General features: G+C 36.3%; 2 protein-coding genes across 6 annotated transcripts in view; one reads left to right on the top strand and one right to left on the bottom strand.

Annotated features, from left to right (window-relative positions):
* The window catches only part of CHPT1 (choline phosphotransferase 1), a 31,489-nt gene extending 18,989 nt beyond the window's left edge, over positions 1 to 12,500 (top strand). Inside the window, exons 5-9 of one of the 3 annotated variants that reach the window (XR_004275494.1) lie at positions 2,868 to 2,999; positions 5,533 to 5,691; positions 6,101 to 6,226; positions 9,315 to 9,518; positions 11,756 to 11,925. Coding sequence is in view for 2 of the 3 variants with exons in the window: in XM_032299244.1 (XP_032155135.1) it covers positions 2,868 to 2,999; positions 5,533 to 5,691; positions 6,101 to 6,226; positions 9,315 to 9,425; positions 11,756 to 11,800 (573 nt within the window). In the remaining variant the exon portion in view is untranslated. Of the gene's footprint in view, positions 1 to 2,867; positions 3,000 to 5,532; positions 5,692 to 6,100; positions 6,227 to 9,314; positions 9,519 to 11,755 lie in introns of all 3 variants that reach the window. The other 2 variants (XM_032299244.1, XM_032299256.1) reach the window with 2 other exon arrangements.
* SYCP3 (synaptonemal complex protein 3) lies at positions 11,502 to 22,643 on the bottom strand. Of its 3 annotated transcripts, none has more exons than XM_032299288.1 (8): positions 22,304 to 22,643; positions 20,731 to 20,876; positions 20,033 to 20,099; positions 19,823 to 19,857; positions 17,715 to 17,832; positions 16,366 to 16,465; positions 14,381 to 14,479; positions 11,502 to 12,068 (listed from the first exon to the last, which is right to left on the bottom strand). In XM_032299288.1, the coding sequence occupies exons 2-8, from the start codon at positions 20,861 to 20,863 to the stop codon at positions 11,892 to 11,894; spliced, it is 729 nt and encodes a 242-aa protein (XP_032155179.1). In that variant the 5' UTR covers positions 20,864 to 20,876; positions 22,304 to 22,643; the 3' UTR covers positions 11,502 to 11,891. The 3 variants fall into 3 exon arrangements, with proteins under 3 accessions (XP_032155179.1, XP_032155169.1, XP_032155161.1); XM_032299278.1 differs by lacking the exon at positions 22,304 to 22,643 and having other exon boundaries at positions 11,502 to 11,835; positions 11,964 to 12,068; positions 20,731 to 21,073; XM_032299270.1 differs by lacking the exon at positions 22,304 to 22,643 and having other exon boundaries at positions 20,731 to 21,074.
* Positions 22,644 to 27,948: the final 5,305 nt, after the last annotated feature.

The following is a 27,948-nucleotide window of genomic DNA, read 5'->3' on the forward strand; positions in this document are numbered from 1 at the left end:
TATTAGGAAAGTAGTTCAGTTGCATTTTTATAATCTACTTTGAGGTAAAGATTTCCATATTAAGGAACGTTTTTATTTTCTGCCCAGTTGGTGACCTCAGTATTTTCATAAAAGTTGGCTTTTGGGAGGCCACTGTCATAAATTTAAGCTGTTTTTGCAAAAGAACATTTCTGAAGGAACAATTGTCCTCTTATCACAACTTAAGTCCACTATACTGGCTAACTGACTCAACACTTTCTGCTCATAGTGTTAAGAACAACAATAAGGGTATTAAGAGTCAACAACTAGGTCATTCAATACTTATGCTCCTAAACACTTGCCATCAGTTTTATCTGCCCCTCAGAAGAATCCTATGAAATAGATATTTTTATTATTCTGCTTTATAAATAAGTCTTAGGGTAATTAAGTAATTTATCCAAGGACACATGAGAAGTACTGGAGCTAGGAATTAAACAGTCTGATTTCAGACTGTAATCACTAAGCTGTATATCTAGTAAAAATAGTAAATGATACAGAACTAAACATACTTTTACCACATGATCAGCAGTCACACTCCTTGTTATTAACCTAAATGATTTGAAAACTTAGGTCTACAGAAAAACCTGTATGCAAATGTTTATAGCAGCTTTATTCATAATTGCCAAAACTTGAAAGCAACTAAGACGTCCTTCAGTAGGTGAATGGATAAATGATGCTAAAAAGAAATGAGCTATCAAGCCATGAGAAGAAGTTATGCAAGGAACTTATGGAGTTCCAAGAAGTTATGAAGGAACCTTAAATGTTTATTACTAAGAGAAATAAGTCAATCTGAAAAGGCTGCATATTGTGTGATTCCAACTGTATGACATTCTTTAAAAATGCAAAATTATAGAGACAGTAAAATGATAAAGAAGTTTCCAGGGGTTGGAGGAGGAAGGGATGAATAGGTGAAGCACAGAGAATTTTTAGGGCAGTAAAACTATTTTGTATGATACTAAATAGTGGCTACATGTCATTATACATTTGTCATAGCACATAGAATGTACAATACAAAGATTGAACTCTAATGTAAACTATGAACTTTGGGTGATAATGATGTGTCAATGTAGGTTCACTACTTGTAACAAATGTACCACTCTGGTGTAGGATGTTGTTGGCAGGGGAAGGGGTGGCTATATCCTTTTCCACTCAAATTCTGTTGCAAGCCTAAAACCACTCTAAAAAATTAACTCCATTAAAAAGACAGTATGAGGCCAGGAGTTCAAGACCAGCCTGGGCAACATAGCAAGACCTTGTCTCTACAAAAATTCTTTTAAATTTTAGCTGGGCATGGTAGCATGTCCCTGTAATCCCAGCTACTCAGGAGGCTGAGGCAGGTGGGTTGATTGAGCCCAGGAATTGGAGGCTACAGTGAGCCATGATCATGCCACTGACTACACTCCTGCCTGAGTGACAGAGCAAGACCCCTCCTCTTTTTTTTTTTTTTTATTAAAGAGTTCCCTGTAGCATTTAGTATCAGAATTGCCAATTATCATTTGTCAGGAGGCTCCAAAATAGACCTTGGAGATGTTTTCAAGTAGTAGTGATACATTCCGCAGTACATTGATGGTCTCTCTCATCATGTAAGAATAAATAGAATCAAGGATATGCTACTATAGGCCCATATAAGATACCAGAGGGAGGGTATGTGTTTTTTATAGTGACTGTTCAGGTTGTGCCCATAAGAACGTAAATGTACGGGTGGATCACCTGAGGTCAGGAGTTCAAGACCAGCCTGACCAACATGGCAAAACCTCATCTCTACTGAAAATAGCAAAAATTAGCCAGGTGTGGTGGTAAGCACCTGTAATCCCAGCTGAGGCAGGAGAATCACTTGAACCTGGGGGGCAGAGGTTGCAGTGAGCCGAGATCATGCCACTTCACTCCTGCCCTGGGTGACTCCATCTCAAAAAAAAAAAAAAAAAAAAAAAAAAGAAAAGAAAAGAAATGTAGACCTAGAAGCAGTTTGACAACTCTAGTTATTAAGTCAGGTGTGATTGTCTTAAATCTGGAATTGAATCTTAAAATCGTTTCGCTCAATGTTTTGGCAGTATCATAGGAAGAAAACATACCTGCTTATTCTTACCAACAAGAATACTTGATTTTGATTCAGGTTTTCTAAATTTAATTATTAACCTGTAGTTTCCACATATTTTGGTATATTATTTCAGTCTGTTTTCTAAACATAGTAGCCTATAGCTTCTGGCAATTCATTGTTACTGTTTTTTAAATCCTTTGCTGCCTTTGGAAGTTTTCTTGAACAGCAATTGACCAACAGGTAAATATATTGCTAGAGATTTAATCCTGAATATTAACTACACAGATTTTTTGCATGTATACACATCATATTCGTTATATTTATGATGTAGATCATAGTGTCTCCATTTCCTGTGATGCTACTTTTTAGAAGCTACTAAATGCAAGTGAACTATCCTTTTTCACGTTTAAGTCAGATGAAAGCTTATGAGATTACACATTTAATCATAGTTACAGATTCATTTTTCACTTATGAATAAAGCAGTTTCCAAAAAAGTGACTTTAGACTGTCCAAAGGTAGTCAGTTATCACAAATGATTGCTCACGGTTACAGATCGAACTCCTTGCTCTTCTCTTTTCAGCCATCACTACTGCACTTGACTAGTCTGAAGAAAATAATAAAAATTTCAAAACTAAAAAAAATTTTAAAAGTTTTTAAGTTATCACTTTGGACTGTATTCCAGAAGTTAAGGTTTGATCACAAGAAAAGCGTAGCTTATTGTACAGGGCTTATCATTATGTTTCTTTATTATTTAATAAAAAAACAAAATTCTGTTGTCCTAATTATTTGTTTCTTTCTTCTACTCCTAAAGATTCCCATTCTAGAAATAAAATTGAAGATCCTTCCAGTTCTTGGAGTACTAGGTGGAGTAATATTTTCCTGTTCAAATTATTTCCATGTTATCCTCCATGGTGGTGTTGGCAAGAATGGATCCACTATAGCAGTAAGGCATTAATGTCATCATTCAGTATTAATTTTATAATAAATTACTAATTTTATATATAAATTATTAATTTTATAATAAAATTTCCTATCACCAGCTTTAAGATTAAAATAAGCCAAAGTTCAAGAATAGGGAGGGAAACTAAGTATCTTAAAAAATTCAATTTAGGCACATAAATACAAAAGCAGTTTAAAAATAGTTTAGACTGATAAAATATTTTCCTCTTTCTACAGCCTTGCTCTGCATAGACTTTTCTGACATCTAGTTTTCATTACTGCACATAATTAGGAGTTGCCATTTGTTTTCCTGCATTTTATGCCTTGAACTAACGGGATAAGAGGAAGAGTAGGGAATGTATGAGTTTCTAATTGAAGGCAGGAAAGCAGCCAGAGGTCCATGGTTTCACATATGGGGTAATTTATTACTCATCACATAAATTTTATTGAAGTTTCACTGAAATATATTTAAAAGAACTAATATTTCAAAAGGTAAAATTGTTAACCTTAATTCTTAAGTGGATGTACTTTGTGCTGTGTTCTTTACACCTTGCTCATGCAAGTATTACATATAAACTTTTGTATTCATTTTTTAGAAAAAACTTCAGTACTTTTAAGCGGGAAAAAGTTGGGATTCCTGCCAACTTTTTAAACAAATACAACACTTACGTTTTTTAAAAGTCTATTATCATTTTCAAGGTAGTTGAACAGAAGAAGACAAATACTTCCAGTGATAGCATCTTATACCAAAACATTGTTAGAATGCCTTTTTTAGGGCATTAGATATAGCATTTTTAGAAAAAAGAGTCTCATTCTTTTAAAAGACTTATAAATTGATTTTCAAGACAATCTCAAAGGGATCCTCATAATTCATAAATTATCAATATTTATGAATACATTTTATATACATAATTCGAAAGCAAAGTATACAATTTATCTAGAATATATAAGTTCTGATATATTTGGAAAAGTTGTCATTTTTTGGGGTGTTTTGTCAGTTGATCTCAATGTACTACTGTGCTTGGGAATACATGTTGCTTGACCATGGATGATAACATAGATCATTAGTTGGAATGTAAATTCCACTGAAGAAAGCAAGATTTAGTATGATCATTGTCTACTCTAGAGAATATTTTCGTAAAAAATAACTGTTAGATGTTTGAAGGATGACTTAAACACAAGTTAGAAAGTGGTTGGTTTCAAACTCTTAAACTGGTGTTTTTTAGGAGCAGATTTTTTTTCTTGAGTGAAATCTAAGAACCATAATATAAAGTGCTATTAGATTTTTATAATTTATTACTGTATAGTATCTTATGAAAAAATTTTGTATTATACTGTTACTGTAACTTTATAGTAAGCTCTACCTTAAAACATGTACATTTAATAAACAAGAATAAAGCTGTTCTTGTGAACCCATTTAAACTGGTTGTAGATTTAATAACCTCAATACTAAACTTATTTCAATATTTTGTTTAGGATAAGCAGTGCTGAGAGGTTACTGATTCACATAGATAAAAATGTAATAATCTAGATTGTACAGTTTTACATAAAAGAACATCTGCAGTCTGAATGCAATAAAAAAGGAGGTGGGGATGTTGGTGTAGAAAGAAACTAGGATGGGCTGGGCGTGGTGGCTCACGCCTATAATCCCAGCACTTTGGGAAGCTGAGACCAGGAGGATTGCTTGAGCCCAGGAGTTCCAGACTGGCCTGGGCAACATGGGGAAACCCTGTTTCTACTAAAAACACAAATAATAGTAATAATAAGGGCCGGGCGCGGTGGCTCAAGCCTGTAATCCCAGCACTTTGGGAGGCCGAGGCGGGTGGATCATGAGGTCAAGAGATCGAGACCATCCTGGTCAACATGGTGAAACCCCGTCTCTACTAAAACTACAAAAAATTAGCTGGGCATGGTGGTGCGTGCCTGTAGTCCCAGCTACTCAGGAGGCTGAGACAGGAGAATTGCCTGAACCCAGGAGGCGGAGGTTGCGGTGAGCCAAGATCGCGCCATTGCACTCCAGCCTGGGTAACAAGAGCGAAACTCCGTCTCAAAAAAAAAAAAAACTAAAAAAAAAAAAAAAAAAAAAATAGTAATAATAATAAGAAGAAAATAGGGGGAAAAGAAGGAAACCTGGATAGAACTAAACTCTTCTTAATCAGTGATATTTTGCAGAATTGGCAGAATAAGCTTTATTTCAATATCTCCACAAAAATATGTTAATTTGGCAATCTACATGTGGATGGCCTTCTACATAGTAAAAGTTGAAGAATAAACTGCATTAATTTTTAGCCAGTTTAAAATGTGTGTGAATATCAAACTGGAATCAGACATGTGTGGCACTGTATTATGTCTCTGTCACCCTCAGGTTCTATGAAAGTTTGAAAAGCACAACTAAGGTTTGCATACTCCTGTAGGCCATACACTACATCACACACTGTTCTTTAGGTCTCTTGCACAAAATAGATGATTAGAAAATATCTGCATTGTAATAAATGCAGTGTTAAAATGTGATACTTATTTTCTGCTTTATCCCTTAGGGCACCAGTGTCTTGTCACCTGGACTCCACATAGGACTAATTATTATATTGGCAATAATGATCTATAAAAAGTCAGCAACTGATGTGTTTGAAAAACATCCTTGTCTTTATACCCTAATGTTTGGATGTGTTTTTGCTAAAGTCTCACAAAAATTAGTGGTAAGAAATTTTTATGATTCATGATATAAATAATGTACTTAGTCCTCAAAGACAAAGTTGGAAATTATTTCATACAATGTATAGGTTTTCTTTTGTGGTGTCAAAATCATAATAATTAGCTATTTGTGCTCCAAGCAAAACTGTGATAGGAGTTATGTTATATTCAGTTAAATTAATTGTTTAGCTGTAGTTATCATTTACAACTTTCTGTTATCAAGGAATTTAAACATTGGAAACTTTAATAAGCTATCCAGTCATGAATTTGAGAAGATGTAGAAAAGTATTTTTATATCAAATTGAGATTAAAAGGTCTGTTTTAATACTGAATTAAAGTTATAATTAATTCTGTCTTATAAAAACTAACACATTTAAAACTTAATAATAAAATTATTTTGTTTAATTTTTATAGATAGCTCACATGACCAAAAGTGAACTGCACCTTCAAGACACTGTCTTTTTGGGGCCAGGTCTTTTGTTTTTAGACCAGTACTTCAATAATTTTATAGACGAATATGTTGTTCTGTGGATAGCAATGGTAAGTATTTATTCTGCATTTTATTTATTTTTTTTAACAATGCTTAAGAATCATTTCAGTGAGATATCAGTAGCCTCAAGATCTAGTCTATAAAAGACACAGTGGCTCACACCTGTAATCCCAGCACTTTGGGAGGCTGAGGCAGGTGGATCACTTGAGGTCAGGAGTTCAAGACCAACCTGGCCAACATGGTGAAACCCTATTTTTCTCTACCAAAAAATACAAAAATTAGCCAGGTGTGGTGATGCATGCCTGTAATCTCAGCTACTTGGGAGGCTGAGGCAGGAGAATCATTTGAACCCAAGAGGCAGAGTTTGCAGTGAGCTGTGATCACTCCACTGCACTCCAGCCTGGGTGACAGAGCGAGACTCGGTCTCAAAAAAACAAATTAAAAAAAAATTAAAAAATAAAAAGATCTTGTCTATACAGTATATACAATAAATGTTTCTGAGTATTTGAAATTACTTCTCATAAGCTGTGAATAATTTTATATTGTGTGTAGAAATGGCCACATATCTATAGGCCAGGTTTCCAACAACCTAGATTCTTGGAAACACAACTGTGTACCTAAAAACAGCTATATATTTCTCCCCTCAAAAACCAATGCAAAAATGTCAAACACCACTTTACTGTGCCCAAAGGACTTTCTGACTTTATTTAATCAGGCTTATTAGAATATTCCCAGTTTACAGCAGGTAACAGGAAAATTAGATGGGATTAGTACTAGCAAAGGTGGCATTTTATTGCATTGAGAATTATCAGCAATTTGAGGAGACAGAACAGAATAGACAGTGCTACTAAGTACAGGATTCTGAGACCATTTTATGCCAAATGTAAGAAACTTTTATATGTGTATGGTCCTTGAAGATAGTGCATAATTTGTATTAATCATAATTCAGCCATAAATCAAATTAAATTCTCTTTGATTATATCCTGCTTAAGGATGTGGATAACATATGTACTAATTTCTATTCAAAATGATTGTAAAATACTGACTATAGTGCTAGAGAGGGACACATTAGCCATCCAGGGAAAAGAAAATCATTATTGGTAACACTTCAATTACAAAGTTGGATAAATGGAGAATTATTAAATTTTTTTTCTGTTACTGAGACATATGTTTATGGTTGGTCTTTAATTAATGGGGGCTTTGAATAGTTTTGTTGTATTTCTCTCTGTAGATCCCACTGGCCATCACCAAATTCAGAGTGATACATAAATATATTACAATAACAAAACCCACCAAAACCCTGTGGCGAATCTTTTGATAATTCAAATAATCTCACTATATTTGTTAGATTTGGATATTTGCGGTGGCTCATGCCTGTAATCCCAGCACTTTGGGAGGCCCAGGCGGGTGGATCACCTGAGGTCGGGAGTTCAAGACCAGCCTGACCAATATGGAGAAACCCTGTTTCTACTAAAAACAAACAAAAATTAGCAGGGCATAGTGACACATGCCTGTAGTCCCAGCTACTTGGGAGGCTGAGGCAAGAGAATTGCTTGAACCTGGGAGGCGGAAGTTGTAGTGAGCCAAGATCGCACCATTGCACTCCAGCCTGGGCAACAAGAGCAAAACTCTGTCTCAAAAAAAAAAAAAAATTTATCTGTTCTGTGCATCAGTTACAGGAGTACATCTGATGATCTTTCACTAGGTTGTGTAGTATGTTCTTTCTGGAGTAAGTTAATGACTTAATATTCATTCACAGTCCATTCAAAAGTCCTTCCTATGGTAGCAGTGAGGTATACTTAATTCTTTGAGTGGGACAATGAACATTTTCAGGTAAAATTTTTTAAAAAATGTTTAAAAACCCAAATAATTACCTTTAATATCCACTATAAATATTTTTTAGGGCTCCAAAACAATCCAGTTTTAAAATAGTAGGTAATTAATCAAAATATCTAAAAACTCAGTGCAAGTTTTCTTTTAGTGAACTTAGGTATGTATTACCAAGTAGAATTGTTGAATTAAAATATCAGATGTTAAAAAAATCAAGCATCTCCCGGGAACAGTGGCTCATGCCTGTAATCCCAGCATTTTGGGAGGCCGAGGCGGGCGGATCATGAGGTCAAGAGATCAAGACCATCCTGACCAACGTGGTGAAACCCCGTCTCTACTAAAACAAAAATTAGCTGGGCATGGTGGCGCGCACCTGTAGTCCCAGCTACTTGGGAGGCTGAGGCAGGAGAATTGCTTGAACCCAGGAGGCAAAGATTGCAGTGAGCCAAGGTTGCACTCCTGCACTCCAGCCTGGCACCTGGTGACAGAGTGAGGCTCTGTCTAAAAAAAAAACAAAAAAATCAAGCATCTGTTGTAACAAGTAATTGGCCTGGTTTACACCCATGATGGAGACTGGTAAACTGAGGAAGTCGAATTCAATTTTTCTTTAAAACACTATGTGGATGACAAAAAAAAAAAAAAGCCACACACACAAGGTGGGGGTAAACATGGTGCTTTCAGAGTAAGTTTTTAAAGTAAATGATAAGAGATTTTCCCTTCATGGGTGAGAATTCCCTCTCCAAGGGTAGAGCTATGAGGCTTCTATTTCACCTGCCTTTCATTTTCTGAAGAGAAGCATTTGACCATCGACTCTGGGCAAAGTTTCTAAATAGAGGCCCTCTTTAAATTTTAAAACACAATTTTGTATATGCCTCAAGTATGGTATCTTTTCTAGACCTTTTACCTTCTTACAACTTACCTCAAAGAAATAGAAATGTATATGACGGAATTAGTTCATTATAAGATGGCTGATAATTTGTGGCTTCATTGCACAGCAGAAAGTTGAAACAAGGTTGAGTCAGGAGACTTGGGTTCTAATACTTTCTAGCTTCTGTATTTTAGTCATCTTATTTAGTAGTCTTTTTTTACTTCTGAGCCTCAGTGTCTATAACTGTGAAATAACCTGCATTTTCCAGAAGACTACAGTGAGGTCCAAATATGAAATGTATTAATAATGTGCTTTAAAATGTAGTATTTTTGGTGAAGAATTTTAGGTTACATTTTGACATTTGAGGGAAAAACAGAATTGTGCTACTTAAGAAAAGACAGATCATAATCCATTTTATATTTTCTTTTTTACTTCTAAAGGTCATTTCTTCATTTGATATGGTGATATACTTTAGTGCTTTGTGCCTGCAAATTTCAAGACACCTTCATCTAAATATATTCAAGACTGCATGTCATCAAGCTCCTGAACAGGTTCACAAGCATATTGACTGACTAATAGCCCAAGGAAAAGAGGAGATGAAGTTAGGGGAATCTATGTATGAAGGAAATTCCCCTGTGCAGGAGGCTAGTATACTATCAAATAAGGTTATATTTGAATATAAAACATAAACCCTGCAGATTCCATTGTGTCTATTTCAGTTATGAAGCCCCCACTGTATTTATCACAGGTGTTCTCAGAATAATACAGTCTACATATTAATTAGAAACTAAAAAAAGAAATTTCAATCCTGAGTACAAGAAAGTGAAACCCTGTAATTCTAAGTAGCAGTTTGTTTCTGAGACTTATCAGACACAGGGTTTTCATGGCCAAAGGATTACATAAATATTTAGAACATAAAGGATTTTAGCCATCTTGAGGGTGCTTACTTTGATTGCTAAAAACTGAAAAGTGAGCTCATAATACTGCTTAAGTGCATGGATTATAATATTTTAATTATTGAGTCATGTGATGTTATAAGAAATTTTTTTATACTAGTCATTTTTCAAAAGAGGCATGTTAATTAGTATGTTATAATAGAAAATACTTGCTTTAGTATACTAGAATTTAAAAGAGCTACAGGAATTTTAAAAATAAAGTTTGTATTTAATAAAAGGAATTTGTTGTACCAATTCAGAAAAACATATGAATCTTTACACTGAAGGTAACTTGTTCCTTGATATTTTCAGTTAAAATTTCATTGTCACCAAAAAGTGAATGTTAAATATTCCCTTTTATGAAAAATGAAACAGTAGCTAAAAGTTAGTTGACATGTAAGAAAATTAGTAACTTAGAAAAACATGGTAAAAAATATCTTCCCTTTAGGAAGCCAGTTATTTCAAGTACACACTCATTTGATGTGATAAGGGATAAAATAAGTAAAAGTTATTCAACCAATAAGTACATTAGGTACTGATGCTTATCTTTCCACTCTAATTTAAATGCATTTAGGTTACTCATTATGAATACCACTAGAACTGTCACAAAGATCTGGGGATCCAAATCTTCAGAGTCCCATCTGACCCTATTTTTAATTTCATATAATAGTTCAGTAGACCATATGCCATATGATGAAGTAATCAGAAAAAGGAGTAATGAACATGTGTTACATTTGTTTTAGGCAAGAAAAAGGCATATTGAAGAAAACAGCAAAAAATATATATATTTATGTGAATTAAGTATACAGAAAATACTGGAGTACTTATTTTGCCTCTAACTATTGGTAAAACTTCTCAAATAAGGATTTTCTTACAAGGATGAATAGCACTTAAGATTTACATTCCAATATATACTTTGGCTTAAAAGGAAAATCCTTTACAGAGCTCAAAAATTTAGGAAGTAATGTTAAATATTCGTAAATGGTGGAAGACTAATTTCTTCCTGTACAAGTAGGTTGTCACAGTTATAAAAGTTTGTCTGTATACACCTTTTTTTTAAAAAATTGGAAAACCTTGTAACTAAAATAAGAGTAGGTTATAGAGGCAAAAATGAGAGGCAAAACCCTGTCTCTACTAAAAATACAAAAATAAGCCGGGGGTGGTGGCAAGTGCCTGAGGTCTCAGCTACTTGGGAAGCTGAGGCAGGAGAATTGCTTGAACCTGGGAGGCGGAGGTTGCAGTGAGCCAAGATTGTACCACTGCACTCCAACCAGGGTGATAGAGTGAGACTCTATCTCAAAAAATAAATAAAAACAGATGTGGTATACTTGAACCATACTTAGATATGTTAATGATGTGCTCTTAATTTAATGGCAGACTAAGCCCAATTAAGTGACATTTTGATGTCTTTGTGGCAATGACATATTCACAAATCCATGTCTTAAAACTGATATTTGTATATTGTTCTTTTGCTAGTGATTTCATGTTCAGAGGTGATTTTAGCAATTTATTCCAGAACACAAATTTAAATGCAGCTTATTGTCATTAGAAGTGGCTGTATAACTTAAGTATATAGAAAAGGATGTACATGTAAAACAGATTTTGTATTTTTTTTCCCTTAAAGAATAGAACCTTCTATATTTTCTATAGAAGCGTTTTCTACCTTTTGAGATTAATACAAATACAATGAAGCCAAACCTAAAATTAAATTGTCTTTATTTAATTGACAGTGTTAAGAGAGAAAAATTCACTATCATTACTAAAGAGCTGAAAACTCAAGACATATTCTTTAGGAGTAGTTGCTAACTCACATAACTGTTTAGATTTGACTTAACCGAAAGAGAAGTCTTACAATGAAACAGATTTATTATTAAAGATGTTATAATTAAGCTACTAAAGACTCACAATATGCTTCTTAGCTAATATAATTGTATCATATTACTTAGGTTCAAGTTCTTTCTTCAAAGAGTCATCAGAATAACATGGATTGAAGAGACTTCCGAACACTTGCTATCTCTTGCTGCTGCTGTTTCATGGAAGGAGATATTAAACATTTGTTTAATTTTTAGTTAAGTATTATACCTATTTCAGCAAATAAAATATTTCATTGCTTATATTAATCCTTATTTTTTCAATTTCAATATGATCACTTACAGTTTCCATCATAATTTTTTTCTGCAACATAGCCATTTCTTTTTTAAATTCATTTTGTGCACCAGTAAGTAGATTATCATGATTCTTCTCCAACTCTTCCATACTCTAAAAACACAAAAGACTAGTTAAGCTACAAAGAACCACTTTTTATCTCAGGTTCTAAACTTGTCCAATTAATTTTCAAAAGTAGTAATTTAAAAATATTCAAATGCTTATTACTTATTTGAAATAAAAAATATTCTAACACATGAATACCAAAATACCTACTATAAAGGAAAAAAAAATCAGTCGTGAATAAAATATTATGAGAAGTACAATATAGTATATTTTGCCCAAAATGGGTTTCATGAACTGTTAAGGTCAAGATAAAAAAGACTGGAAGTCCCATATCAGTAAACACCATTGCTATTAAGCTTTCCAAATATCAAGTAATAATGTACTTATGACTAATAGTGTGCCATTAATTCACTAGAGGGAATAAAATAAACTGTAGTACTACCTCTTTCAAGTTGTAAAAAATAAAAATTATGTTTTACATCTTTATTATTCATGCAACAAATAGTTAATCTAGTGCCTACTATATAAAAGGCGCTATATTAAGCGCTGTGCAGAAATTAAAAATAATAATACATGACTGCTTCCTGATGACAACAAGAAAAAAACATAGGAACAAAACAAAAATTTTATAATAGGAATAGAAACACAACTTGTTGTGGCTATATAGTGGAAAATGGAGATTAATTCCAATTCAGTTGGCAAAACACTAAGATTTCAATAGAGAATAAGGAGTTAAAAATATTCTAGGGGAAGGGCAGAAGCATGGAAGTGAGTTGAAGGAAAGCAATTATATGGAAGGGTAGGGTAATGGATAAATGTAGTAAATGAAACTTAAAAAGAGGGTCATGTCATAGGGGGATCTTGAACTTAGAATGGGAGGCTACTGACAGTTTTCAAGAAGGAAGAAATACAGTTTTAAAAGATAACAGATCTAGGAAGGATAGATTGGAGAATAGAGAAATCAGTTAAGAATTTTAATGGTACGAGCAAATAATAATGAAGTTCTAAACTAGGGTAGTAGCAGTGGGAATTAAAAGAACCACTGCAGAGGTAAAAATTACAGGGCCTAGTAATAACTGGATGTAACAGAGAAAGGAGATGGAGGAATTAAAGGTTATACTATAGTTTCTACCCTAAATAGTAACATTTAGTGATAACATTTAGAAGAAACCTTTATCTAGTACTTTATCAAAACTTTGCACCAATTACCAAATGGTTCAATATACTTTTTTTATACTTGTTGGCATTACAGCAAGCCATCAAGTTTTCCATTTGGAAATACTTTTAAAAATAACGTGTGTGTGTGTATAATTTTTTTTTTTTTTTGAGACAGGGTCTTGCTGTTGCCCAGGCTGTAGGATTTCGGCTCACTGCAACCTTTGCCTCAAGGGCTCAAGCAATCCTCCCACCTTAGCCTCCCAAGTAGCTGGGACTACAAGTGAGTGCCACTATGCCCAGCTATTTTTTTCATTTGTTTGGTTTTTAAATAGAGATAGGGTTTTGTCATGTTGCTCAGGCTGGCCTTGAATTCCTGGGCTCAAGTGATGCTTCCACCTTGGCCTCCCAAAGTGTGAGCCACTGTGCTTGGCCATATATATTATTTTGAAATATTTATTTTAAAACAATTTGACTAGTTTACTCAGAATGTCCCAATTCCTTTAATGTCATTTTAACATGTATTTGAACAAGAGTATTAAAGGAACCACCACTGAAAAAAAGTTTATGCAAGATTCCATTGAGCTTCCGTGAATAGTTACTAAAAAGTATACTTCTGCCCAAACAAGAGGGGTACAGACTACAATTTGCCAATATGTATGTGTCAGTAGATAATTATCAATCCAGGCTTTTAATCCTCAGATGTATATTATATCGATTATTTTATGTTGGTATGTAAATTCATTTTTGGTCCCTGTAATAATTCTAAAAGCAAATATGCCATAAAATACTTCTATAATACATTTGAAAACAAGAGACTTCAATAATTTGGGTACTTTCTATTTAACAAATGCTGGGGATACAATAACAAGTAAAACGCAACCTAAAAATGATTACTATAGACTCTATTTACAGTTAAACAGAGAACTATGACTAAAGTGTTACTAAAATATGAATTTTATGCATTATAAGTACATTTCTAAGTAAAATTCCCAATTTACCATTTCCTGTCTTGAACAATCCCAACAAAACCATCTGAATCCTAAAGTAAAAATACATGTATCACTTAAATCAGAAACAATGAATTCAAAATGGAAAAGCAGTTAAAAATCTAAAACAATTTTTCCATAAACTTAGAAATAATTATCTTTTACATCCATAAATATGTTTTATAACAATGTATTGTGTTGCCACATACAACAAACCTTTATGAACTGCTCATATAACTGTCTAATTGTTTTCAGTCTCTGGCTCTGAACAATTCTAGATTGTTGAAGAATCTTTTGTTGCTGCCGAAACATATTCTACAAATATAAAAGAAAAAAACTATGTAGTAACAATTTGGGTAAAATTTTAAATTTAGAAAAAGTAATTCTATATTAAACTTAAAAGAAACTTTTAAAAATCAGAGCTTTTAAAATTTTAACAACTATTATGACCATGTTTAGATAATTTGTGTTCACCACTGATATGCAACAATATATTAATCCTACCAGTTGCTGAAAGGGAAATTTTAACAATAATCAAGACATTCTTGGTGATTTCAATGTCCACACAGATGATCCTTCCAATAATAATGGTCTCTCAGTTCTTTGACCTGCTTCCCAATGATTTTGTCCTCCACCCTACTTTAGCCATTGACTTACATACTCCTACCCCAGATTTTGTCATTACCAATAACTCTAACCACTACACAGTATTAATAATGGTAAACTTTTTGAGAGATAGATACTCATCATTCCCCTTTCATAGATGAGTTAACTGAGGCATAATCTGTCCATGGCTTCACAGCTACAATTGTTCAAACAAGAATTTGATCCCAAACAGTATTGTTTCTGGCATCTAGGATCTAACCATTATACATACTGTTTCTCTATATGTCCTAGTATTTAACCACTAGTTCTTTACCATTCTAACTTACTCTCTTTAGTACTACAGTTCAATAATATATCTGTACCATAAATCCATCCTGTCTACTTTCCTATCACCTCTACCCCAGTTTCCTTACTGGCAGGTAACAAATCCGGCCATTAAGTCAACAATGTTCTGACTACAGATGTCCCTTGGTATCCTGGGGGAACCAGTTCCAGGACACTCAACCCCTCAGACCAGAATCTGCAGATGCTTGAGTTCCTAATATAAAATGCATCATGTTTGCATATAACCAATACACATCCTTCCACATACTTTAAATCATTTCTAGATCTCTTATAATACCTAACACAATGAAAATGCTGTATAGTTGTTACACTGGATTACTTTTCCAGTTTGTATTTTTTTTCTTTTTTTTTTTTTTTTTTTTTTTAAGAAAGTGTCTGGCTGGAGTGCAGTGGCACCAACTCAGCTCACTGCAACCTTCGCCTCCCGGGTTCAAGCTATTCTCCCACCTCAGCCTCCTAACTGGGATTACAGGCATGCACCACCACAGCTGGCTAATTTTTGTTTTTAGTAGAGACAGGGTTTCAGCATATTGGTCAGCCTAGTCTCGAACTCCCGACCTCAGGTGATCCACCCACCTCGGCCTCCCAAAGTGCTGGGATTACAGGCATGCGCCACCACACCTGGCCTCTTCCAAATAGTTTTCATCTACAATTGGTTGAATACACAGATAGGGAACCTACACATACAGAGCGCTAACTATACAATGACTGGTTCAATAGGCAAATGATTCAAATTACGTCAGTCATATTTTTCCAGAGGAATTTTCTGCCAGAGGTATTGAGAAAGATTTTCTCAGTCCACTGGGGTTACTAAACTTGTAATAAGCCTAGGACTGTAAAAACTATCTTGCTTACTACATCGAGACACCTTACTGAAAACTGATGACAGAACCCAGATGACACTACATGAGCAACCCCTTCCCTGTTCCCATCCACCTATGCCTGAAGCTAAACTGTCCCAACTTCTTTTATATAAACCTATAATCCTTCTTTTGTACGCTGACAAATTTCTGTCACTTGGAAATGCAAGAATCCCAACCAATATAAGAAGCAAAGACCAATGACTTTTATGAGTATGGTATGTGCTTCTACTTCCGTGGTTTACAGTTCAGCAAGACTAAAACACATGGCCAACAATGGTTAATGAAACCTGGCTCAGTTCCACTGGTCATAGTAAAAGGCTAGGTTCTCCATTCCTACTTGAGACTCGGTTATAACAGATTAATTGTAAATCTAATCATGATACCAACAAGTATTTTTTCTTCTTGTTCCTCAGCTTTCTGCATATCTAAATCCCACTGCTGAAACAAAGTCAGAAACTGCTGAGAATATTCTTGGTTAAGTTTCTGCCTGTAAAACATAATAATTAATTATTATTATATTTCATACCAATATAAAAAGAATTTAAAACAAAACCAAGTTGACCCATTTTTACTACATAAAAGAAGGAAATATCTGCAGCTTAAGTCTTCTGATGGGAAACCAAGAAGTGAAGTTATGATTTACACCGATTCCAGAAGTATTTTTTTCTAACAAGCTAATAGAAGAAAAGCCCTGTCATAAGCTTTAGCCCTTGAAAACTAAGTTTTATTGTATACATAAATTTTCAAAAAGAAATTTATCTTATCTCCAGTTTATTTTTCCTTTTTTTCCTAATGAATATACATTCTGATAAAACAAATAGATTAAATAAAATGATTGTATTTACCTATAAGATTTCTAAATAGAAATATTTCTCTTAGTTTTTTCCCTGTTTTGGCTTAACAAAGATTTTGTACAAGAGTTAAGTCAGCTAAAACATACAAATTATATACAATATAAGGCTGGTGTTTTTCTATGTTGTTGAACATAATTCACCATCATAAGACTAATGGTTTTTATGACATTTACCTTTTATTCAACTAGTGTATTCCTAGAATGAATATAAATTACTTTTAGGCTGGGAGTGGTGGCTCATGCCTGTAATCCCAACACTTTGGGGCGCTGAAGTGGGAGGATTGCTTGAGCCTAAGAGTTTAAGACCAGCCTGGGCAACACAGTGAGACCTCATCTCAAAAAAAAAAAAAAAGAAAAAAAGAAAGAAATTACTTTTATAACTTCAATTCTTAACCAAAAGGAAAAAAAGTGATCTTTCCAGATTTTTTAGGAAATATATGTCAATTCTATGAAGAAGTGAGGTTATAGGGCTAAAGGACTATCATACTTAGAGAAAAATCAAGCCAAATGCATTTTCATTAGAAACCCCAATAACTAGAATATAATTTTTCTTTTCTTTTTTTTTGTAGACGGAGTCTCACTCTGTTGCCCAGGCTGGAGTGCACCAGCATGATCTCAGCTCACTGTAACCTCTGCCTCCTGGGTTCAAGCAAGCACACCTGGTTAATTTTTGCATTTTTAGTAGAGATGGGGTTTCACCATGTTGGCCAGGCTGGTCTTGAACTCCTGACCTCAAGAGATCTGCCCGCCTTGGCCTCCCAAAGTGCTGGGATTACAGGCATGAGCCACCGTGCCTGGCCTAGAATTGTATTTTTCATAAGTAATTTACACCAATAAATACTAAGAAATGTAGCTCTTAAAAAAAAAAAAGCAACCACCTTACCTTTGATCTTGTTGTGTTTTCCAAACATGTTCGATTTTCTGGTTGCTAGTTTTGAGAGAAGCCTTGGTATACATTTCTAGTCTCTTTCTCTTGGCAAGAAGAGCCTTGTTAATGTCAACTAGATTGAAAATAAAAATTCATTAAAATTTAATGTTGAAAAAAGTATATTGTTCCCACATATTCAAGTAAATATGGGTAAGGTTGGTTCAACAATATTAGAAAGACATTTAAACTTAAATTTAGAAATAAGCATAATTTCAAAATGCAGAATTATTTGCTTACTTTTTTTTTTTTTTTTTTTTTTTTTTCTGAGAAAACTCTCAATTAGTAGTACCCAAATTCTGATTTTCCAAACTGGAGATAATTTAACTTGGGAACAGTAAAAATGAGCTAATAAACAAAACAATGTGTCAAGAGCAGACTTTAATTTCCTCATGAGAAAACACTGTTAATAAAGACTAAATTTAGGCCAGGCAGGGTGGCTCACTGCTGTAATCCCAGCACTTTGGGAGGCTGAGGTGGGCAGATCACGAGGTCAAGAGATCAAGACCATCCTGGCTAATATGGCGAAACCCCGTCTCTACTAAAAATACAAAAATTAGCTGGGTGTGGTGCCACGCATCTGTAGTCCCAGCTACTCAAGAGGCTGAGGCAGGAGACTTGCTTGAACCTGGGAGGCAGAGGTTGCAATGAGCCGAGATTGTGCCACTGCACTCCAGCCTGGCAACAGAGACTCTGTCTCAAAAAAAAAAAAGCTAATTTTATCTAAATTTATAAAATATGCCCCAACTCAAAGGACACATTTCAATGAATTATTGATAGAACTCATTACAGAAAATATGCAAAAGTACTCTATTAAAAAACAGAATCCATAAAGGATAAAAGTTAAAGAACAAGAAAACTATTTTTAATACAATCAATTATATCTTTAAGACATAGAGGGGGTCTCACTATGTTGACCAAGCTGGTCTTGAACTCCTGGCCTCAACTCCCTGCCTTGGCCTTCCAAAGTGCTAGAATTACAGGTGTGAGCACCTGTGCCTGGCCATCAGTGATACTTTTAAATATATTTTTTACTAAAAGAGACAAAGACCAAGGACAGAAAAATCTTTAAGTAAATTTCTAGATAAATTAACTCAATATCACTTTATTTTTTCAATGAGAAATAGGTGAATAAGATCACTTTTAAATGCTTTTGTGGAGCTCTTTATTGGGCATTTTTACCCACAAGAACTGCATTTCATAAAATGTTTACTACTTCAAAGAATGCTTTGCTAAACATAAGCTTTTATCTTATGGATCTACCATAAATAGGTATCTTTCAGTAATCATGATGGAGCTGTACTATTACATAAATATTTTATACTTTCAGTATTATCTATAATAAATGTATAAAAAAGCACTTTTTCACCACCAGATAGAGCAAATCTTTCAAAAAAGATTTGATTGTATGAATAATTCATTTAGAGGAGCTAAATATTAGCTTTTTTAAGATAACTAATCCCTAGCAAAGCTCATATTACTGATATTTAATATATTATTTAAAACTTGGGAATTTTTGAACCCAATTATAAAACTCTCACTATCTAGCAAAATTGTCTTTAGTATCAACTATATAGTTTATTATTAATGTAAAAAGTTATTTTATCGCTTCTCGGCCTTTTGGCTAAGATCAAGTGTAAAAAGTTATTTTAGAGGCTTCAATATATACTGTTCTCCCTAAAGAACACAGGAAAAGTCAGAAAATAACTAAACTGAAAAAATGAAAAACTGATACATATACACAAATATATGTATACATGTATATGTATCACTTAGTCTGTGAATACAAAGGAGAGTAAAGACTTTCCTGTCCATTTTTGTCCTAAGATTCCATAACCCATTAAATTCACATATGTATAAAATAAAAGCACCATTTACTCTTAACATCATTGAAAAAATTAAGTATGAAAATCTGTGATGCTAAATCACAAATGCTTATGCAGAATCCTTTATGTGAGAACAAGGCTTAAATAACAATCTTACAGTACATTATTAACATTTCCTATTAAACAAATTATATGGTTTAAAACAATTTTCTTTAAATACAAATATCTCCTTAAACATACCTCCAACTCCTTCCAGCATATTCTGTACTTCACCCCTGTAAAGAAATTACATTTTAAAAACATTAAGTTAAAGATCCACCAAATGCCATGCTTGTTTTGGATGAAATATCAGATCCCAGGTATTTTACATATATTACTTGTTAGACAGCCAAAGTAAACTTTTATTGAAGTGCTTTATCTAAGAAACAAAAATTATTTTGAACATGTTACCCCATATCTTCAACTACTCCTGCAGAAGATCTTTTCTTCCTACGTTTCTCAATGACTGTAGTCTTCCCTGTATTGACAATTAAAAAAAAAAAAAAAAACTTTTGAAACTGAATAGGCTATTTTAGTACATTTTAATGAAACATCTTCATTTGGGGATTTTTATGCTTCAAAGCAGACATACAAATGCAACATTCTTGGCAGGTTAGATGAAATTTAAATCAGGGCCGGGTGCGGTGGCTCACGCCTGTAATCCTAGCACTCTGGGAGGCCGAGGTGGGTGGATCACCTGAGGTCAGGAGTTCAAGACCAGCCTGGTCATCATGGTGAAACCCCATCTTTAAACAAACAAAAAAAGAAATTAAATCAGGATTTAGGTTCATTTTATAGGAACGATTTTTCAAGTCTGCCTGGGTTAATGTCATCGTAAGCCACATACTATATGTCAAATATTTTGAAATAACTGCAAAAGCAAGAGTTGCCACACAAGCTTCTGTAATTCCAATACTGCAGTATAAGGATCAAATGAGAAAGGCAAAGTACAGTGGCCATCTGTGTCAGCAGGTTCTGAAACCACAAATACCGGGGGAGGGAAGACTACACCTGAAAATGCTTTACAAACTAAGTTGTAGGATAGTCTTTAATGGGTTCAAAGCAAATGAACTGGAAGACATCACTGCTCAACATGAGATGTACTGTACCTTCAATAGCATCTTCCTCTGAACCACTCAGATCTTTCTTATCTTCAGTCTCAAAGTCATAGGCTCTGGTAAACTGATCTTCCATGGATGGCTTCCCAGATTTCCTGGAATACTTTTTTCTGGAGGACACCATATCTAGCTGCTTCCTGACTTTAAAAAACAAATGTCTTGAACTTGCTGAATCCAAAGGCATCATTTTAATACACTGGTAAACTTTAATATTAAAGGAGATGAAGAACAAGAATTGTTGAATAAAATTTTTAATTTCCTCATTTATTTGAGGGGCCCAAAATTACAAAAGATAATGACATTTGTTAAAAAATAAAAAATAAATAGGCCGGGCGCAGTAGCTCACATCTGCAATCCCAGCAGTTTGGGAGGCCAAGGCAAGGAGATCACCTGAGGTCAGGAGTTCAAGATCAGCCTGGCTAACATGGTGAAACCCAGTCTCTACTGAAAAACACAAAAAACAAAATTAATCGGGCATGGTGGTGCCAGTGTGTAGTCCCAGCTAGTCAGGAGGCTGAGGCAGGAGAATCGCTTGAACCTGGGAGGTAGAGGTTGCAGTGAGCCATGATCGAGCCACTGCACTCATGCCTGGGCAACAAGAGTGAAACTTAAGTCTCAAAGAAAAAAAAAAAAGGCCGGCGTGGTGGCTCACGATGTCAGGAGTGAGACCAGCCTAACCAACATGGAGAAACCCCATCTCTACTGAAAATACAAAATTAGCCGGGCGTGGTGGCAGTAGCCTGTAATCCCAGCTACTCCGGAGGCTGACGCAGGAGAACTGCTTGAACCCCGGAGGCGGCAGAGGTGGCAGTGAGCTGAGATCGGCCCATTGCACTCCAACCTGGCAACAGAGCGAAAGTCCGTCTCAAAAACCAAATAAAGTAAAATAAAATTAAATAAAAAACAAGTGAATGAGAGAGAGAGAGCACGACACCCGCGACCCCGACTTCAAGCGCGCTGTGCTGGAGAGGTGGTCCCTGCGGCCCGGGAGACTTGGCCAGATTCTGGCTAAATCCGGGCAGCTCTGGCAGGCCGCTCAGCCACACGGGGAAACCGTGGTTGCTGGAGGGACACGCCCTGAGGATGCCTGAAATAAGCTCCCAATATCAAGACAAATACACAAGAAAAACGTCCTGCAATTTGAGTCTTGGAAAATGAACGTCGGCAAAAGATTTCGACAACAAACGTATTCAGGAACCACGAAAGGCGCCCTCGGTGTGGAGCGGGCAGGAGGGAGACTGGCGCCGAGGTAGGGCCCCGCCTGGCCCCGCTGCCGGCGGTCCCAGGGTGTAGGGACAGGGCCCAGCCCCAGCCCAGCCCGCCTGCTTTCCCCCCGCCCCTCTTCCCTCAAGGCCCTCAGTGAGGTTCGCGGCCTCCTTTTCCTCGTCAGAGTCCCCAGACAACGCCAAGAGGTAAGATTTACCTCACTGGTCAAGGGCAGCCTCTGGCCTGGACACCTGCGATGGACAAACCCCTCCCCTGCTCACACCTGAAACACCACAATGGCCGGACCAGTTACCGGTCTCTTTGACAGGCTTCCCCCACAACTCCTCCACACGCACACCTCACCCGAAGTACCCCTTAGCCGCGACGCTTCTGAGGCAAGCTGAGATGCGCGCTGAAGAAAAGGCGGTCTCGCCTCAGCTGGACACGTCGCTGATTGGCTGGACGCAGCGCGCAGGCGTAAACTGGAGGGCGAGGCTCCACCCCCAAGAGGCGATTGCGCGCCAAAATCGCTTGCCGGTGATGTTTTGGCCGCCACAGCGGGCTCGAATACACTTGAGGCCTGGTGCCTTCCAGTTTTTAAGCTTTCAATGTTTATAATCTTGAAAATTGCGGCTGGGTGCAGTGGCTCACGCCTGTAATCCCAGCACTTTGGGAGGCCAAGGTGGGTGGATCACCTGAAGTCAGCAGTTCGAGACCAGCCCTGCAAACATGGTGAAACCCCGTCTCTACTAAAAATACAAAAATTAGCCGGACGTGGTGGCGGGCACCTGTCGTCCCAGCTACTGGGGAAGCTGAGGCCAGAGAATCACATGAACCTGGGAGGCAGAGGTTGAAAGTAAGCAAGACCACGCCATTGCACATCTCTTGTAAAAATTTAAATATAACTGGTAATACAGTGGTAAAAATTCAAATATCAAAGGAGATATCGAACAAAGGTTGTTGAATAAAATTTTAATAGTTTCCTCATTTATTTGGGGCGCCAAAAGTTAAGAAAGAACATGATGATATTTATTTTAAAATAATAATAATAAAAACAGGCCAGGCGCAATGGCTCACCCCTGTAATCCCAGCACTTTGGGAGGCTGAAGCAGGGAGATCGCCTGAGGTCAGGAGGTCAAGACCAGCCTGACCAACAAGGTGAAACCCTGTCTCTACTGAAAAAAAAAAAAATTAGGTTTGTTGTTGGGTGCCCGTAGTCCCAGCTAGTCGGGAGGCTGAGGTAGGAGAATCCCTTGAACCTGGGAGGCAGAGCTTGCTTTAGCTAAGATCGCACCACTGCACTCCAGCCTAGGCGACAAGGGTGAAACTTCGTCTCAAATTAAAAAAAAAAAAAAAAAAAAATTGGGCCAGGTGGTGCCATGGCTCATGCCAGTAATACCAGCACTTTGGGAGGCCAAGGCAGACAGATCACCTGAGGGGACAGAGTGAGACCCCTTGTCAAAAAAAAGAGAAAATTGCAGAATAGTATGTAAATTATGAAACATCACGAACATACCACCTAATTTATGAAGTAAAGCTTTACCAACATTCACTGAATCTCCTCAGGCAGGCCCTCCATCTGATCCCCACCTGGTCCCTCACCCTTCCCCATTCAGGGATATAAGAAAATTAACCTAAATTTATGTAAATCATTCATCCTCCCTCATTTTCTAAGTTTTATTACCACATGAAACTGTGTCGTTGAACATGACTTAGTTTCATTCACGTTTGTCATTATAAAAAATTGTCCCATAAGAGTATTCTGACAGTTTTTTTAAACTCAACATTATGCTACTGAGGGAATCTGTATTATTACACATAATAATGTTCATTTTCACTACTGTGTTAATACTCCCTGGTGACACTGTTTCACAGTTTATTCATTGACTTTCTTGTCATGGATATCTTGGGAATTTCCCGAAAAAAGGCTTATATGAACAATGTTATTGTGAATATTCAAATCTCTTGCATACCTGCTGGAGTTTCTACAGAGCACAATATCTAGGAGGGAAATTGCTAGATGATTTTCAGTTAAACCAAATAATTGTTTTACAATTATACTCCCACCCACTGGATGAGTTCCCTTTGTTACATATATTCATTATCACTCAGTGTAATCAGATTTTATAGTTTTGCCATTCTAGTGGATGTAAAATGGTATTTCTTTTGGAGGAATATTCATTCCTCCAGTCACTCATAAGATTCAGCTCTTTTAATCCTTATTGGCCATGTGCATTTCCTTTTTCTTAAAATATCTATTTGGGTTTCTTGCCTGTTTTTCAATTGGGTGTTACATGTTTCTTTTTCTTGTTTTCTTTTCTTTTTTTTTTTTTTTTCCGAGATGGAGTCTTGCTCTGTCACCCAGGATGGAATACAGTGGTGCAATCTCGGCTCACTGCAACCTCCACCTCCCAGGTTCAAGCAATTCTCCTGCTTCAGCCTCCTGAGTAGCTAGGATTACAGACTCCACCGTCCCCCCCACCACCCCCGCCTGCCCCACAATGCCCAGCTAATTTTGAGATGGGGCTTCACCATGTAGGCTTAGGCTGGTCTTGAACTCCTGACCTCAAGTGATCCTCCCACCTCAGCCTCCCAAATTTCTGGGATTAAGGAGTGAGCCACCGCGCCCCACACAAGTTTCTTATTCTTTTGTAGGCCTTTATATATGCTGGGTATTAATATTTATGGTTTGTTTTTCTGTGTCTTTTCAAAGAAATGTATCTTTACTCTGAAGTCATAAAAATATTCCCCTATAGTTTCTGTAAAAGTTTTAAGGTTTTATGTTTCATTTTTAAGACTTCATTCCTCTAAATTGATTTTTGTGCATGGTGTCAGATGGGATCCAATTACTTTTCCCCCCATGTGGAAACCAACTGTTGTATGATCATTTATTGAAAAGTGTGTGCTCTCCCTAGATCACCTACGTCATATGTCAAGTTTTCATATGTTCTTAAGTCAGCTTCCTAGCCTGTTCCACTAGTTAGTTTGCCTACCTCTGTGCCACAACCAGTTTTCATCACTCCAGCTTTATTAAACGTTTGGTATCTATAGGACAAATATAAGACCTTATTTTTTCTTCATAAGTATCCTGTATATTCTTGAACTTTTGCTTTTTAAGTAATTTTAGAATCGCTCTTCCAACATCCATTAAAAGAAACTTGCTGGATTTGTACTGGAATTTCATAGAATTTATAAATCAATTTAAAGAGAACTAAGTCTTCCTATTCTTGAACATAGTATATTTTCAATTTATTTAGAATGTATTTAATATCATTCAATTAATCTATCTATGTAAGTTTTACACGTTTTATTAGATATTTATAAATAACATTTTGTTGCTATTCTAATTGCCACTGATATGTAAAAATGTAATTGCTTTCTGATATTCTTATATTTAGTAGCTTGTTATACTCATTACTCCTAATAATTTAGTAGAATCTAGGATTTTATAATCATATCATCTGTGAATAATGACATTTTGTTTTTTCCTTTTCACTCCTTAGTTTTTTTTTTCCTTTTCTGAATGCACTGACTGGGATCTTTAGTACAAAGATGAATAGAGGCACTGATACAGACATTCTTGTCTTCTTTCCTATCTTAAAGGGCATCCTTCTAAAGTTTCTATTAATAACAATGATACTGTATGTAGCTTTTTGGTAGTTGCCCTTTTTGAAAATTTATCTTCAATTCTAAACTCTTAGTTTGCTAAGTCTGTTTATTCCTTTCTTGTTTTTGTCTTGTTTTAAATCATGAACGAGTGTTGCAATGATTAAAGTCTTTTCTATTGTTGTACCTGAGTGAGTCAAGGAATTTGCCACACTCTGAGATTGAATTATGAGTCCTTTCTTATGCCGGTGACAGAGAGGTGGCTAACGCCCCAAATTCTCTTGGCCCCTAAGAAAAAGTTAGGTGGTCTTTTATACTCTAGTTTTAAAAGGGAGGGGAACCTAACTGAAGCAAATTTTTCACAAAAGCAGAGTAAGCAAAAAGTTAAAAGATAAACTAGTACATGAGAAATAAAACAGTGCCAGGTGCAAGGGGTAAAGCTGTTATGAAAGACATACAACTTATAGATAACAGGGGCTCTGGGCACTCGACAGCACCTGCATTCCCAGGCTCTGTGGGTACCACTTAACTCGGCCTCTTATCAACAAATGCATTCCTGGAGGTACCCAGTGTCAGCCTGCCCCCAGCTACATACTATAGTTACATACTTAATGGTGGGAAAATAACTAAAATGAAGAAGATAAGATGGAGTCTGTCTGGCTCAGGAAGCTAACATAAAGCCTGAACAGCTTTTAGTCTGAGAAAGAGTTTTAGCTGGCAAAAAGCAGGTTATCACACTATAGCTATCGAAATGATCATATGAATTTTTTCCTTTGTTAAAGTGGTAAATAAGATTTGCATATTTTTTCTGATGTTAAACTGAAATTTTATTCCTGTGATTAAGCCTGAGTTGATCATGATGGGTTAAGTCTTTAAGCACAAGGTTTGTTCAGCATTTTGTGTCCATTTTTGTGACTGAGACTGACTTGTAATCGTCCTTTATCTTACTGTCTTTACCTAGTACCTAGTTTGGAATTCAGGTTATACACATGGCTTGCCCCCTTCTCCTTCAAGTCTTTGTGCAAATGCCACTATTCATTTCAATGCAGCCTTCTCCACCCCATTTTTAGATATTGTAATTGGAAAGTCTGCACCTTATTTCTTCCCTTTCCTTACTCCCCTTCACCTGTCTTCCTCTGTTCCTGCCCCTGTTCCTATGCCTCAAGAGAAAATCACTTAATAGGGCAAATTTGTACTTTAAATTTATGAGTTCCAGTCTCAAATGGGCCCTTAACATTGCTCCAGTTCTCCCATTTCCCTCTGGCCAAGTCATTCTCAATTACCATTTTAAGCCTTTTCTACTCTACTCAACCTTCAAGACTGTTACTTCCCTTCTCAACTCCCCCTTCACACTCAGTATTCGACCCTTTTTCTATTTATTTTTCTTAGGATGTAGTTCAGACATAAAACCGCAAAACTTCTGCCATGAAACCTAAAACCTGGCCAGGCGCAGTGGCTCATGCCTATAATCCCAGCACTTTGAGAGGCTGAGGCAGGTGGATCACCTGAGGTCAGGAGTTCGAGACCAGCCTGACCAACATGGAGAAACCCTGTCTCTACTAAAAATAAAAAACTAGACTGGATTGGCGGTGCATGCCTGTAATCCCAGTTACTCGGGGGGCTGAGGCAGAAAAATCACTTGAACCTGGGAGGCAGGGGTTGCAGTAAGTCGAGATCATGCCATTGCACTCCAGCCTGAGCAAGAAGAGCAAAACTCTCTCTCAAAAAAAAGAAAGGAAAGGAGGGAAAGGAGGGAAAGGAAGGAAAGGAAGGAAAGGAAGGAAAGGAAGGAAGGAAGGAAGGAAGGAAGGAAGGAAGGAAGGAAGGAAGGAAGGAAGGAAGGGAAGGAAGAAAGGAAGGAAGGAAGGAAGGAAGGAAAGGAAGGGAGGAAGGAAGGAAAGGAAGGGAAAGAAAAAGAAAGAATGAAAAGAAAGAAAGAAAGAAGGAAAGCAAGCAAGCAGGCAGGAAGGCCTGCATTTGTGTCTGTCCTTCCCCATTAGACTAGGGGAGATGTCCTTCTGTTCTCGGTTCCATGGCCTCTTGTCTTCCAGGAATCTTAACTACCCATACTTCTCTCTGTTCTGTATCTTCAGCCTCTCTTTCTCTGCTCCATCTCTCCCATTCACCTTTACAAATACTCACATCTCTCACAACTTACAAAAAAAAAAAAAAAAAAAGAAAACCTGGGCCTTATTTCCAAAACAACTACTCTTCCCCTATCTCTTCCTCTTGCAGCCAGAATTCTAAGAAAGAATTATCTTAAGACTGTTGCCTCAATTTCTTCACCTCCCATGTACTCTTCTTTTGTTGTTGACACGAAGTCTCACTCTGCTGCCCAGCTGGTGTGCAATGATGCAATCTTAGTTTACTGCAACCTGTACCTCCTAGGTTCAAGTG

The sequence above is a fragment of the Sapajus apella genome, unplaced genomic scaffold (genome assembly GCF_009761245.1).
Source record: "Sapajus apella isolate SASKATOON/1434 unplaced genomic scaffold, GSC_monkey_1.0 scaffold2, whole genome shotgun sequence".
Taxonomy (NCBI): domain Eukaryota; kingdom Metazoa; phylum Chordata; class Mammalia; order Primates; family Cebidae; genus Sapajus; species Sapajus apella.

Excerpts from the sequence above, each read along its gene's own strand:
- SYCP3 (XM_032299270.1), bottom strand. The coding sequence starts at position 20,926 with ATGATGCCTTTGGATTCAGCAAGTTCAAGACATTTGTTTTTTAAAGTC. Across the intron at positions 16,466-17,714 it reads AAAACACAACAAGATCAAAG|GCAGAAACTTAACCAAGAAT; the intron begins GTAAGGTGGTTG and ends TATGTTTTACAG. Across the intron at positions 12,069-14,380 it reads TATATGAGCAGTTCATAAAG|AGTATGGAAGAGTTGGAGAA; the intron begins GTTTGTTGTATG and ends TTGTGTTTTTAG.